At 33.2% G+C, this 15,227-nt stretch overlaps 1 protein-coding gene across 1 annotated transcript; it reads right to left on the reverse strand.

The window, feature by feature from the left end:
* Positions 1-1,071: 1,071 nt before the first annotated feature.
* LOC18604796 (small ribosomal subunit protein eS19x) lies at positions 1,072-3,520 on the reverse strand. Its single transcript, XM_007037455.3, has 4 exons — positions 3,360-3,520; positions 2,439-2,529; positions 2,092-2,275; positions 1,072-1,344 (listed from the first exon to the last, which is right to left on the reverse strand). Exons 1-4 carry the CDS (start codon positions 3,441-3,443, stop codon positions 1,272-1,274), a joined length of 432 nt encoding a protein of 143 aa, XP_007037517.1. The 5' UTR covers positions 3,444-3,520; the 3' UTR covers positions 1,072-1,271.
* Between the last annotated feature and the right edge of the window lie 11,707 nt (positions 3,521-15,227).

The raw sequence follows: 15,227 nt of genomic DNA on the forward strand, positions 1-15,227 counted from the left end.
CAAACATAAAAAAGTATTTTTCAAAGTAATAAGAAGTAAATGTGCTTTGAATTAAATGTTATGAAAGAAGTTGAAATCGAAGAGGTTGTGCCTAACTACCCATGGTGGTGCTAATGAAAGCTTAGTAATGGGTGGATAATCCTATGATAGCGATACCTACAACACCTAAAGATAAATCATAATTGTTGGCTAAGGCAGTTAAGGGTTTAATTAATTAACTTACAAAATTTGGCATTGAACTTCTAACTGAATTGTACTTTATGCCTGTAATGAACCTTTTCTTTTTTTATAATTATTGACTAATGAGCAGCAATGTAATAGATTTGCAAAAAAATTGGGACCAAGTTACCATCAAATAATGGAAAGACAAGATTGCTTACAGGTATAGTCGTGCTTGGACAGCTTCACAGGTATAGTTAGTAGCCAGAATTGGATCATACAATGACTAATTCATTGGATGATTCATTTAAGGTTCTGAATTTCGATTCAAATTATTCAATTGCTAAATCTGTTAAATCATACGAATTAATATTAGATTGATAAAAATATTTTAAAACATTTATAAATAAAATTGTAGATTTAATAAATATTTTGTACAATTAGACAAATTATAATATAAGAACCAAAAAATTCATTATCATTTAAAAAATTTACAAAAACGACTAAGCCTAGAAAGAATATTCTACATTTTAGTTTTAACTTTTTTGAAAGAAAAATAACTTTGCATAAAATTAATAAAAAAATCAATAATAAATATGTATAATTTAATTTAGATGATATTTTGAAATCATCCAAATAGTTATCGTATTTAACTTACTTGAATTAATAAAAACCCATCATATGATCGAGTTTTTTATAAACTCGATGAATGCATTTGAGTTGTTGCGAATCAAATGCATAATCTGTCCAATTAAAAAACCAACTCGAGTCCAGGACCGGGTCACAAGTCAACCGATCCAACCGACGGTACTGTCTGAATCTGGTAAGTATGTCCATAAGAATTGCCATCATATTCATAAGCAAACTTTTAATATATGATTATCATCAACGTTATGACGGGTAGTCGAGTAATTTCGCAGAATGAGTTTTAATAGACTTCAAAATTCAAGGTCATAGACTCTTTGTCAACAACAGCATATTAAACCTTAAAACAAAAAGCTTCATCTAGAAAAAACCCAGACAGACCAAAACAGAAATTTGATTAACACTGCCTCCTAAGTACTTCTCTTTCAAACAACTAGTTTCAGGAATTCCACTCATTGGAAAATTTCTCAGAGGGCAACTGCAATCCTTCCAGCAACTTGGTCAAGATCCCGTTGGCCATTAGATGTGATTCTCCTGCCACTGATACACAGACATATGATTCTAGTTAATATTAATAGTCCAAAAAATGTTAATAATATGCAACACAGTCAAAATAGAAAGTCACAATCAGAGCTATTCTCCATAAAAAACTTCTCCAATTTAATAATTAAATGTTTTTAAGATGTTAGAGTTATGAACTAAAGAGATTGATAAAATGAAGAAAAATCTGACATTGTTATATCCAAAAGATTTTTCAAAAAAAGAGTAATATCTTATACTCAAGAATCTTTCTGAGCTACTTCTTCTATGATCCTAAGAATCCAACATGCATTACAATACAGGGGTTAGGATTTGGAGTGTGTATAAAAAATTATCTGGCATAAGTTATATCAGAGACTTCTTTTTAAGAAAAGAAAAATCTGAAATCTAATATTCAACTTTCTGAGATTTTCTTGCTACAGTCCTGAGAATATCACAGAAAATTTTAATACACACCACATGCTTCAAAGAGATATTGTCCCTTAAACCCAAGTAGACAAGATAATTACAGCAGCCCTGACCAGAAACCAGATGGTTTTTCAATTTTAAAAAACCTTCCCTTCCATGTCTATTTTTCTTTTGAACAAAGAGGCAAACAAGTAACTCATTCTAGCCATATCGCTTCTCCTTGCAATTTTAATTAGCAGGGGCGACCAATTAGCATGATCGATGATGTTGATATCAAATTACCTACGGTAACAGCAATAAGAAATTATAAACCCAAGAATCATACATGAGAAAACTCACCCCTTAGTATCAAGATCGATGATGTTCACATTCTGCAATTGCTGGAGAATGTGACGAGCAATAGAGCCACTGCTCTTGCAGAAATGACGTGGGCGGCTGCCATTTCTCTTGGCCCCTCCATATATCCTCCTGAAGGCATTAACACCAAGACCTCCCCTCAAGTAGATTTTCCTTGCCATGGAAGCTACAAAGCAGGAAAATGGTGATCATAAGAACTTATAGATGCATACATTGCATTAGTTGCATTTCATTCATAAGTGCCTAAACAAGCATAATGCATACTCATGCATGTAAATAGGGAAAACAAAGTGGGAAGGGGGTTAGAAGAGAGTAAGAAATCTATATACCAGCTCTGATATAGTACCAATCAGGGTCGTATGGAGCTAGCTCCTTCAATGTACCACCCTTGACAATATCAGTCCATGGAGGAAGCTCAATCTGTTAAAAGGCAGGAAAAAGTAAGGACCAAACTGCTATGAATGAAAGAAAACTCCTTACCCACAGAGTCTTGAAAAATTAGGCATAAAATAAAAACAAGTAATGTTAGAATCCAAACTTTCAGCAACAAGTGTACTCACAACAGCAATGTTTAAGACTGTAAATGATTAATCCAGCTATAGAATCTCATATCCAAGCGTACACCATTATCAAAAATCTCATTCCCATTAAATCAATTTGAGGAAAGAAAAAAAGAACCAATTAAGGCTTTATTTATTTGTTGCCCTTTGCTATTTACATTATGCTTCATAAAAAGTTGCTAAAAAATCAAAAGGAAACGGTAAGTAGCATAATATTAACTAACAAAAAATGAATAAACGACCAATTCTAACATGTAGTTCTGCATAAAAGTTAAAATCATACAGTTTATTATTTCAAAACATTTTTACTTTTTTGACTTTTAATTCTATGAAAAAATTGTTCACCATTGTATCCATAGACGCCTTTTGCTGTTGCTTCCAAAAGCAAAAAATCAAGTAGCAAAGGCAACAAACAAACGGGGTCGAAGGATAGCAGTGATAGCTTTTGGAGTAACAAAACCATGTTCTTTCAAGATTTATTTCTAAGTTAATTACTTATTTGAAAAGTTTTAGAAGCATCATCTTTTCGTCAAAACATATTTCCCATAAACAAACGAATCCCCCAATTAAATACAAAAATGCATAATAGAAAAAAGGGGAAAAAAAATCAAAGACGCAAGCCCTAAATCAGTGAAAAAGCAGTGAATCTACAAACTAAAAGCAACGACGGGGTAAAGTTTATAGAATAACCTTGCCGGAGCGCTTGAGATGGGCGGCGTAGGCCTTCACGAACTCGTGGGGAGACACGTCCTTAACAGTTCTCGCTGCCTCCATTTTCTTGTTTCTCTGCTGCTGCGGCTTGCGAGATGTATTTTTTGAGCGCGAGCTGTAGGAGGAACACTAGAAGGAGAGAATTAGGGTTTTAAGCTGATGCCTTTTCGAAATTACACGACTACCCTTTATTGCGACAGCGTTTTATGATTTTTTCCGCTGCCCTACACATGCAAACTTTTTGTCCCCCTATTTCGAAACCAACAACTACAAATAACTTTCAAAAAACACACAAATTATATTTTATATGATAGTTTAAAATCAGAAAATAGATACGGAGTGAAAATTAGGAATATTATAGTTCATAATTATTAATTTTGACCATAATTTTTAATTATATTAATTCAATTTTGTAATTTTTATTTGACAATAACAATTGTGAAAAAACAATATAAGAATACAATAATAATTAACGTCTTTTTAAGCCCAAAAAATGTTTTATCAAAATGGAAAATGTAATTGAATTGTAGGCAAGATGTAATTTGAAAATTGACAATTAAATTTTGATAAATGTTAATATAGTTGTTGAATTGTCTTGTTAATATATTATCTAGTAAAAGTTATATAGTGTTAGATCAGTAAATGCACTGAATTAAGATCGAATATTTTGTCAAATGATCATTTTAAGATTCAATTATTCAATTTTGATAAATTGAGTATCATGTTTTATAGACTCGTTTTAATAAAAGAAAATTTTGATAATGAAAAATGAAATGTAACTATTTTTTTATTTTGAAAAGAATTAGAATGTAACTTTATTTTCATTAACTTTATTATTGTCCATGTGATGAAAATTTGTCACATAAGCTACTAACTTTGTCTTTCGTTTTTCCCTTCTTGCCAAGGGCCAAATTTGGTCTAAGCGGACCAAGCAAATGTCGATGTGGCCTCACATTTACATTTTGGTTTTTCTGATTTAGAACATATAAGCCACTAGATCAATAGCCAATATCATTTAATAAAAAGAACAACTGTTGCCTTTAATGTCCAAGGCCAATACTCCGTGGGTTTATTATTGTAACACGATGGTATGATTTTCATGGCCTTGTTACCTTAAGCACGTCATAAGGTCCAAAGACTTAATTGAGCTCGTGTTAAGCTAAGAGGGCGTGTGAAAAGGGCGTAAGTCGATTACGACCGCATCCGAGGTTATGTTTAGTGCATTCAATATGGGTGCTCGATCCCGATGCTTATTTCTATGGACTACGAATTCCTCGTGTGTACTCAGGTTTTCGACATTGATCCATGTAAATGCAAGAATGTGAAATAAATGTTCCTAGTTACTACTAAAACATAATAGTGGTCTTTTAGTTCTAAGATTAAACTTAAAAGCAAAAGCAAGTAACAAGTCTCTATAGCTACTGCAACAATATTTGCCTTATTCTCAACGTTTCGAGTCACCTCTCATTTTTTCAATCATCCACTTTTCTTTAGTTCCTTTGTATCATTACATATGTGAGAACCACATTTGGTATCTAATGTCCATGATGATGAAGAAGTAGAAAGACTTAAATCAATCATAATTATTTTTTTTGAAGTCGACGTTTCATTAAGCCTTTACTTCAAGTTTGTCAAGTAAACCTTGCAATTCCTCTTCCAATGACCTTTCGTTGTCATAATGGTATATGCCTTTGTTGTTGTCCTTTTTTTTTATCAAAGCTTTAGAGTTATACTAGCCATCATCACATATGCGACTTGATCATTATCATTTTTATGAATATGATAAGCATCCCATGTGTCGTAATGTGCGGGTCCGGGAACTAGACCGCCAGACTCGTATGTGAAAACTCACTAAAAAATTAAACTAGGAGTCACCACCAATCTTTTTTACTAGGTGCGATTGGCCACCTATTGACTCGATTCTAATCGATGAAAACTTAAATTAATTTTAAGCCCACCGAAAAGAACCTTAAACTGGTCTACGATTTTCTAGATCTAGGTTCGGGAGTATGGTTACGCCCGGGGAAGGATTAGCACCCCCGGGACACCCGTTCCATGAACGGTACCATTTTTAGATTATCCTATTGGGCTTTAATTTTTAATTTCACTATGTTTCCTTAATTATTATTCACTTATTTTAATCTCCTATTTGACCTAAAATGGAATGCAAATACGAGGCCAAATGCATGGCGTGAAAAAAATACCGGACGAATAACTTTTTATCGAGAATATTTTCTCGAATCCACCCATCATACTGGTGGGACTCGGGGTATTCTCTCACCTAGGGAATTATCCGAGAAATTCGCCTTCGCAAATTTAACGAATAATTCCCATCATCGGAGTTATCGTACGTTTTTCTTTAAAAATAATGTTTTCGTGCATAGTGAACCTAATTTGGGCAAAAGCCTTTTATTAAAGATGTTTCTCGAGCCCTCCCATCATACTGGTGGGACCCGGGAATACCTTTTCACCTAAGAAACTTTTCGAGGAATACCCGCCTTCGCAAGATCCTCGAAAGATCCTATCATCGGGGCTTAAACTCGAAAACATAAATATTTATATGCAATGATATGTATGATGCAATATATATATGCAATTATCTATATATTTTTTAGTTATTATTAATTAATTTTTATTATATTTTTTATTATCATATTTTCTATTCTTATTTCTTATTATTATTTTTTCATACTTTACTTTTTTTGTTCTAAGTCCTTATTTTTTCATTTATAATTAGACAAATTGTTTATAATTCTAAAAAATTTTATATGTATATTTTTTATTATACTATTTTTATTTTATATATTTATTATTATTATATTTTTCATAAGCAATCTTTTATTCAAACCTAATGCCTAAGATCTTATTTTATATATACATTTATTATTATTTTTTATTCTTTTTTTATCTTTATCTTCACATTTTTTATAGTTTATGCCACTTAATATTCAATGCTTAATTTTAAATTAGTTGTTTTTTTATTATTATTTATTTAATGTCATGTATATTGTATTTTCACAAATTAATTATTCATTATATATTTGAATTATTATTATTTTTTTATCATTTTTTATCATTATTTTTATCAAGTAATTTTTTGGTATAATTAAACTCTTTATTTATTAAGAATTTCGGAATCTTGAAATCGAGGCCCTCCCATCGTACTGGTGGAGTCTTGATTCGGATTCCGAACTTAGGGAATATCGGCCTGGGATTGCGACTTCTCGCGTCCCGACCGATCATCCCATCATCGGTTTATTATGCTTGTGGTTAATATCATGGTATTTTCATATTTTTAATTTTATTTATTCTTATTATTATTATTTTATTTATTTGTAGTAAATATTTTCCTAAGCTTCAATTATTTGTATAACTAAACATTCTCTAAAAATATTTTATATTATTATTATTATTTTATTTTTATGCTTCATTGTTTCTATATTCTTCCATTTGCATTAATCTCCTAAGTCTTAAAATATCATAAAGAAAGAAAAAAAAATTAAAATTTTATTCTATAATAATTTAGGATTAATTCAACCTAATATTCTTTAAAATGGAAATCATACTAAATGGGCCAAAAAACAAATCCACAAAAGGGGTTAGGGATTTACCTTGGTGGGCTAAAAGCGGCCCAAATGGCCAACCCATTACTAGAAGCCCGCAGATCCTACTCCCCAAAACGCACCGTGTTAGCCTCTTGCCCAACAACCTCTTACTACCCAAACAACGTCATTTGGTGCTTCAGCCCTAACTATTTAAACTCCTTTTCTTTTCTCCCCTTTCATTTTCCCTTTTTACTTTCTATCTTTACCCGCTGGCTCTCTCTCTCCCTTCTCTCTACTCTTTCATCGGCTTCCCTTCTGACCGACGAACATCCAAAGCCAGCTATGCCGCCGGTTAACCTTCTCTTTCTCTCATCTAACCGACAGCCAACCCCCTTGGCACCGATCAGGTGCCTCCGCTCTCTTCCCTGCGTCGGATTTGGTGGCGCGACGGTCGGGCTTCCTCTCTCTCACTCTTCTCCTGCAGGCGCGAACCCCCTTGACACAGAGTGGGTGCCTCCGCTCTCTTCCCTGCGTCGGATCTGGTGGCACGACGGTCGGGCTTCTTTTCTCTCACTATTCTCCTGTCGACGCGAACCCCCTTGGCACCGATCGGGTTATTCCGCTCTCTTCCCTGCGTCAAGTCTGGTGGAGCGACGGTCGGGCTTCTTCTCTCTCACCCTTCTCCTGCACTTTGTCAACTTTTCTCTCTCCTATCGTCGATCGGCTTTTGTCGATCTCTTAACTACCGCCGGTCGGCTTCTCCCCATTGCATATTTTTCATATTTTTTTCTTTGATTTTTCTATATTTTTTTTATTGAGAAATTTTTTTGGGTTGTTGTGGCTGCTAGACTAGGATTTTTTTTTGGTTGCTTGTTTTTTTGCTTGCAGGTTTTTCCCTTTGGCTTGCTGGTTTCCCCTCCCTAATGCTACAGTGCCCCTTCCCCTTTATACCGAGTTCCTGGGCTCTGGAGGGGGCACGCTCCACTACCTTGTCCCTGGGCACTGGGGGGCACGTTCCACTACCCTGCCAGACGCGAATTTTTTGCGTCTGGCAGGGTGAGGGAGGTGCTTGGCAGGGTGCGTCCGCACCTTGCCAGTCGTACCTCTCTCCCCTCTTTTTCATTTCTTCTTTATTTTTTAATTTTTATTATATATTTTTTTGATTCATTTTTTTTGTTTATGATTTTAGAGTCTACACTATGCTTCATCACCAATGTCCTTAGGTGGGGCTTTTAGCAAAGTTTTCTTAAGGTTACACAACTTTTTCCTTTGTTGAGAACAATTTTCGTGTTCATGTAGCAACCCAAGAAGTTTGGCCGAGTGAGTTTGTTTGCATACAATATGTTTTGGAGTGATATGTTATTACCCGTTTATCTAGCAAAAAGAAATATATTAGAGAGAATATGTATAAGTGATTTGTGTATTTTAAAAGCCAATTTAAGATAAAATCTAAATCTTTGTTCGTTAATCTCACCATTTTGTTCAAAATAATATCCCTTATTTATTAAGTGACTCAATAAATCATGATATACTAAATTAGATAGATAACTAGGTTTATGAATTATATCCAATATAACTCTTATATTCGTTATGTTTCGCCTAACAATTGCATTTAACATTCTATGATCATGAGTAATTCATACAAATCATACAAGTTAGTTAAGTGGGACTCATTTGTTATAGTATATATAAACATATTCTTGTTAAAGTTGACTTTGAGTGACTTAATAAGTAAAGATAAAAAGAATTTTGATTTTTACTATGATAATAGAAGGTAACTTGATCATGTTGAAAATATGCGACTTAATATTTTAATACGGGCTTATAGTTTTGAGATTGATTCCCAAGGATTTATTGTACTTGGTTTCCAAGCTCATCATATTGCATGTATAGAATTTATAAACATCATTTAAAATAAATCTATCGCGTGTATATTACTTGGATGATAATGGATTTTATATAATCTAGTTTCCTTAAGCCATAAAAAAGAAACTAATTAATCTAGATTATTATACACACAAGTCTTCACAAATCTCGAATGCAATCTTCTTGTACCCTCAATGGCGCCCTGACCCTACAGTTTGTTAGGATTATTAAATTTCTTTCTAATCTAATCATATAACCGACATAAACTTTACATAATTTCTCAAGAAATCTGGAGTTACATATGTGGGAAATAAGATAAGAAGAGAATTTTACAATTACTAGAAAAATAAAGAGGTAAGGCCCACAATCCCTATTTCAAAAATATCGAACAAAAGTTAAACCGTACAATCATCCACAATTACATTGGGTTTAAGTCCATAATCATTCACATCCATTTACAATTAAATTATGAATTTAAAACTACATGTTTAATTTAAATTGTTTATATTATAGGTTATTTGAAGTAGTATTATGCAAACAATTTGTAATATTATTTCAAAATATTTGATGCATTGTTTGTAAACAATTTGGATAAGTTACCTAAAATATTTTTAGGAAAGTTTCCTACATTGATTCCACTAAGTTATAAAAGTGATTTAACTAAGTTAGCAAAAATGATTCAACTATTATAAAAATGGTTTAGGTAGGTTTCCAACAATTCTTTAGATAAGTATCCAAAATCATTTGAGACAAGTTTCCAAAAACATTTTAAGTAAGTTACTAAAAACTGTTTTGTAAGTTACTCAAAATTGCTTAAGGTGTTGTCCTAATCCTATTAAGATTTTACTTTATCCTTGAGTCTTAAATCATATTAAGATTGAGTATTGCCAAGCGTAGTACTTCCCTACCCTTTTTGAAACCTTGAAAAACAATTTCTTAGAGTTTGTTCATCATATTTATAGCTAATGTTTACAGATTTGGTGAAGTTGGTGGCAATTTGTCCTCGGGCTCATATGTCGATTTGCTTTTATGATGCATATCATGACATGTTAGCTAACCTTAGATACATCATCTGGTCAAATACCATGTGTCACAGCCCAATTTTCGACCCATGATAGGCACAGGAGCCAATGGGTTCAGCCCACTAAGCCTAAGCAAGCCTACTTAATTGATATTATACATTAATCCCTATTCCTTTAGAATCCAAAGCTCGAAATGTTCAAATACTATTTCTTTGAAAACGATTCATAAAACCCAAGCATACATTCATGATGGCATCATCCACCAATATATTCATAAATAGATTAACAAATGATTCTTAATGTTTCACATTAAATATTCATATACACATAATTAGACCTTGACCGTCAACGTAGTGACTTTGGGCAAGATTGATAACACTTAGTGTCACGTTAAACCTACCGAGCAATGTATAGGGAGGAGCACTTCGTCCTAGGATCCAATCACATTTAACTCAGGAAACCTAAAACATGAATTTTAAAAACGTGAGTACAAACTCAGTGAGTGAACATAGGAAGAGAACAAGCATCAATACAGGAAGTTTTTTAAAAAAACATGATGCACTTATGTTGCAAACAATGCAATTTAGCTTAATTTCTTGTCACAACGAAAATTCGTTTTTGCTGTAGTGAAAATCAAGTGGAAACCATTTCTCAAGTTTTAACATTCAAAAATCGATGCAACCACAATATAATTTCCAAAATCTCTATATATGTATATAACATATATAAATATACATACGATCTCCGGCCTCACCCCAACTCTCTCTCAGCTTATGTGCACTCCCACACCGCACATAGCTGGGTCATTATCAGCTCATGTGCACTCCCTACTCGCACATAGCTGGGTCATCATTAACTCATGTGTACTCCTCCACACATGGCTGGGTCATCATCAACTCATGTGCACACCCTACTCGCACATAACTGGGTCATCATCAACTCATGTGCACACCCTACTTGCACATAACTGGGTCATCATCAGCTCATGTGTACTCCTTCACACATGGCTCGGTCATCATCAACTCATGTGCACTCCCTACTCGCACATAGTTTGGTCATCATCAGCTCATGTGTACTCCTCCACACATGGCTGGGTCATCATCAGCACATGTGCACTCCTTACTCGCACATAGCTGAGTCATCATCAACTCATGTGCACTCCTGCACCGCACATGGCTGGGTCATAATTATCACACCAAAGTATCATTTAATGTATAATATACACATCAACATAATGTAAAAACTCATGAATTCATCATGTTCATATTTCACAATATCAAAACATTTCATCAAAGGCTTGTTCCCATGCAATTTTTTTAAAGAAAAACCAATAAAATATTTCAAGTGGCTCACTCAAGCATATAATCATTTATTCCAAAATATTTTAATGCAAGTTCACTCACTTGGCAACAACGAGATATTAAATCGCTATTTATTCAGAGGTGTCTCTAACTATTTTCACTGGCCGGTCGCTCGTTATTTACTCCGACATGCCACCACAGTACTCTAACCTTATCTCTGCACTTCCTAGCAATAATACGAACTCAATATATTTAATTACATACGTATACGGGCAACACTTCAATCAATTAATCCTTACTCAAATTTTTATTTTTCATCCTATCATGAAACCATTTTCAATTAACTGTTAATACATTTTTACTAAAATTACTTATATCCATTGCTTACGTAATTCCTTAGATTATATCACCGACAACTTATTTATGATGTCACGTGCCTACTTCAACCTTTCTAAATAATTTTCGCCTAAATCCATCTTCTATTTCCACACATAATCCACATATATGGCAGCAACAATCATCCTCACTTTCACTCGATTATTTTCTAGTTTACATGCATCGTTATCTATATTTTTTTTATATTGAAAATTCACGCAGGACCCAGCTACCCTTTAGATTTTATTAATTACGAAATAAAAAGTACAAAGGAGGGAGACCTAAACCGTACCTCTAAGTTATATGATCATGAGAAAGTTTCGGATAAGCACTTAGAGTAAGCAAAACTATTTTATGTGCATAACTTTTGATGCTACAGTAAAAGAGATATTCCCTGCTATTACATTGATTCACTAAACTAAAATAAAATTTAAAACAGAAAATGTAAATAAGAAAAGCACCTAGAATGGAGTGTTTCATTTTATGACCATAATTTTTACTATCGTCATAAAATTGAAACACATCCATATTACAAAATTCTATGTGCGAAGCAAAATAAGAAAAATAAACTAGGAGTACTACTCTTTTACATTCATTTAAAGCGAACATAAGGTAAACTAACTTCATCTAATCTAAGAATACCTCTAAGCTGACCTTCTGCTTGTGAAAATACTTGCAGGTTCTAGTGCGTATGCCCCTGATTTGAGAGATGGTCTGCTGCCTAGTTCCCCTTTCGATGGATGTGCGAAATCCGAAAAGAAATACCACTTAATGATCTGCGAATGGAAGCAAGCAAATACCGAGTCCTAGAGGATCCCTGATGACCCTCATTTATCATGTGAACCACTACTTTTGCATCCATTTCTATCCAGAGTTTAAAAACATTGTACTCAATACACAAAAGTAAACCCCTGTGTAGTGCCATTAACTCTACCTGTAATGAATCACACGGTCTGAAATTTTCAGAAAATCCAAAAATCATGGTACTTGTATGGTCTCGAATGAGTCCTCCCCCAGCAGCATTTTGAAAATTATGCTTGGAACTACCATCAACATTCAACATGACATACATCGTTAATAATTTTGAAAACATGCATCGTTATCTATCTAACTTTCATACTTTGTTTCTTAATCCTCCATCCACAATATTCCTTTTTCATTTCTTTCAAACAACATGACATACAATCTTAATAATTTTCAACTAGCTTAGGCAAATAGATCATTTCAACAACCGTAATTCCTCATAATATTCAATATGCCGTAGGCTTTAAAATATAGTGTTAAGCTTACCGTTCTCCTTTTCTAGTTTGAGTCCTTTATGTACCTATGGTTTATTGGCTTACATGTTACCAATTTTTCTCCAATCAAGCCAATGTATGTTGCCACAAGACATTTCTCTAAGTCACTAACTCATTTTCAAAGACTACTCAAGCCAAAAAGAAGAATTCTTGCCGTTCCTTACTTGAATCACCAAAACTAGGGATGTCAACGGGTCGGGTACCTTATAATTTTGAGATACCCGAACCCTAACCCTATAAAAAATCAACTACCCTAACCCTATTAATTCCCCGAATAATTTTAAAAGTTACTACCCTAACCCTAACTCTATTACATTTTTACTACCCTGTAATTATCCTAACCCGTTTAAAAATTCGATTAGATTAAAAAATTATTAAATTTTTTTTCATGGGTATCCAATTACTCGAACTTGTATACATATACAATAATATTTCTTTACGTATTTCATAAAATTAACTACTAATTAAATTAATAAAAACAAAAATATAATTATATTCTTTTGTAATATGATATGATATTAATATTATTTAAACATAATTAATAATCTAATAATTTTTTATTTATATTTATTCATATCATTACATTAGTTATTTAACTAACTATATTTTAAATATATTATTTTGTCAACATACAACAAAGGAAATTGCTTGTCCAGATGGTGGAGACGGTGAGTGCTTTCCTGCATGGCCTGGGTTCGAGTCCTGATGCAGCAATTTTATTCAACTATTGTAAACGGGTTCGGGTAACGGGTATCCAAAGTGTGATACCCGAACCCTACCCGAATCTGAATCGGGTAGTAAAATCACTACCCGAATCCATTTTGAATCTGTTTATTGGGTATCCTAATCCGATATAATCGGGTCGGATACTCGCGGGTACCCTATAATAGGGTACCCGTTGACATCCCTAACCAAAGCCAAGTTTTTTCTTCCTTTTTCTCTTTTTCTTTCTTCTCCTCCTAGGGTTTAGATGTACTGAAAATTGGGGTTAAAGGTTGTAAATTTAGTGCTCAAGAAGTTTGGAGAAGAAAAGAAAAGAAAACATGGAAAAGAAAGTGAAGAAAACTTGATTTCATGGTGTATAAAGAGAAAATGGCATGGAAGCTTCAAGAATGGCGTGGAGCATGGATGAAGAAGAAGAAAAATCTGGTGGGGGAAAGGATAAGATTGGTCTTGGCCTAAAAAAATTAGAGTCAAAGCTTCCTTTGGAAGCTTTGACCAAGCTTCACATAAAATTACCGTTTTACCCTTTTTGTTTCCTTCCATTTTAATTTAATCCTCACAACACTCATTTAACTCCAATTTTCTTTTATTACCTTCTTCTACACATGTACAAACAAAGTATGAAGTTTGTACTCCAACGCGGTATTCTCATAATATTTAAAATATTTATTTGCCCGCGCTATCTTTACTTAATAAAGAAACGTGGCCCCATTAACGTCATTTTTCTCCAAAATTCTCTCATTCTTCTTCTCCCCTACTTAGATTGACCATATACTCCTTCTTCATGAAAATTTTTTTACATTGAATAAAATATTAATATTTTAATATTATTTTATTTCAAAAATTTCCTCTTATCTTCTCTTGTCCCCTTGGTACCCAAAATACCTTATTATGCCTCAATTGACTTTCGAATCACTTTTTATCTCGTAAATTCTTATTCGATAAAAAAATATCATTATTTTATTATTAGTTCCTCGCATGCGGAATATTTTACCTCAATTGTTCCTTTCATCTTTCATCACTTTTAAACATTATAGTTAACCTCAATTGGCATCCAATAAGTTTTATTAGTCACCACATCAAGTATAGGGTATTACACCATGGCCATGGAAGCCCTTTTATCATTTAACAATTACATAAGCATTATGCTGTCCAGATTTTTGAACAATGTTGAAACAAATTTTCAACACTTTGTTCTTAAATTTCTACAATATATTAAGCAATAAAAAAAACCCTAAAAAAATCTCTAATTGTTCCAATATCTTGCCTACATAGTCATTCATTGTATGTACAAATATGAAGGCACAAAAAAATAATAATTGAATTAAATGAAAGACCAAGACTACCTAGAAAATTCTGAAACTGTACGTGAACAATTTTAACAAATGTTCTTTCAATATTAAGCAACCAAACATAAAAATAGATCAACCAAATTTTAATCAAACAAACTTCTGTAAGTTACTAATATAGTCAAACATCTCATACATAAATCTGGTGGCCAGATTCTTAGGAAAACAATTGAAAACAAAATAATACAGTAAATTATCTAAAATTTGAAACAAGTTTTTCAAAATTAAAGGATAATTAATTTAGGATATGGGTCACATGTAAAAGAGTTGTACCCACAAGGCCCGCATAGATTGGTGCACATCAATAACCCGCGTGCACATGATAGTCGACATGAAAGGGATTCGATAACTGCTAAGAAGAGTGTGAG

Source organism: Theobroma cacao, chromosome 3 (assembly GCF_053813885.1).
Source record: "Theobroma cacao isolate CCN51 chromosome 3, ASM5381388v1, whole genome shotgun sequence".
Classification (NCBI taxonomy): Eukaryota; Viridiplantae; Streptophyta; class Magnoliopsida; order Malvales; family Malvaceae; genus Theobroma; species Theobroma cacao.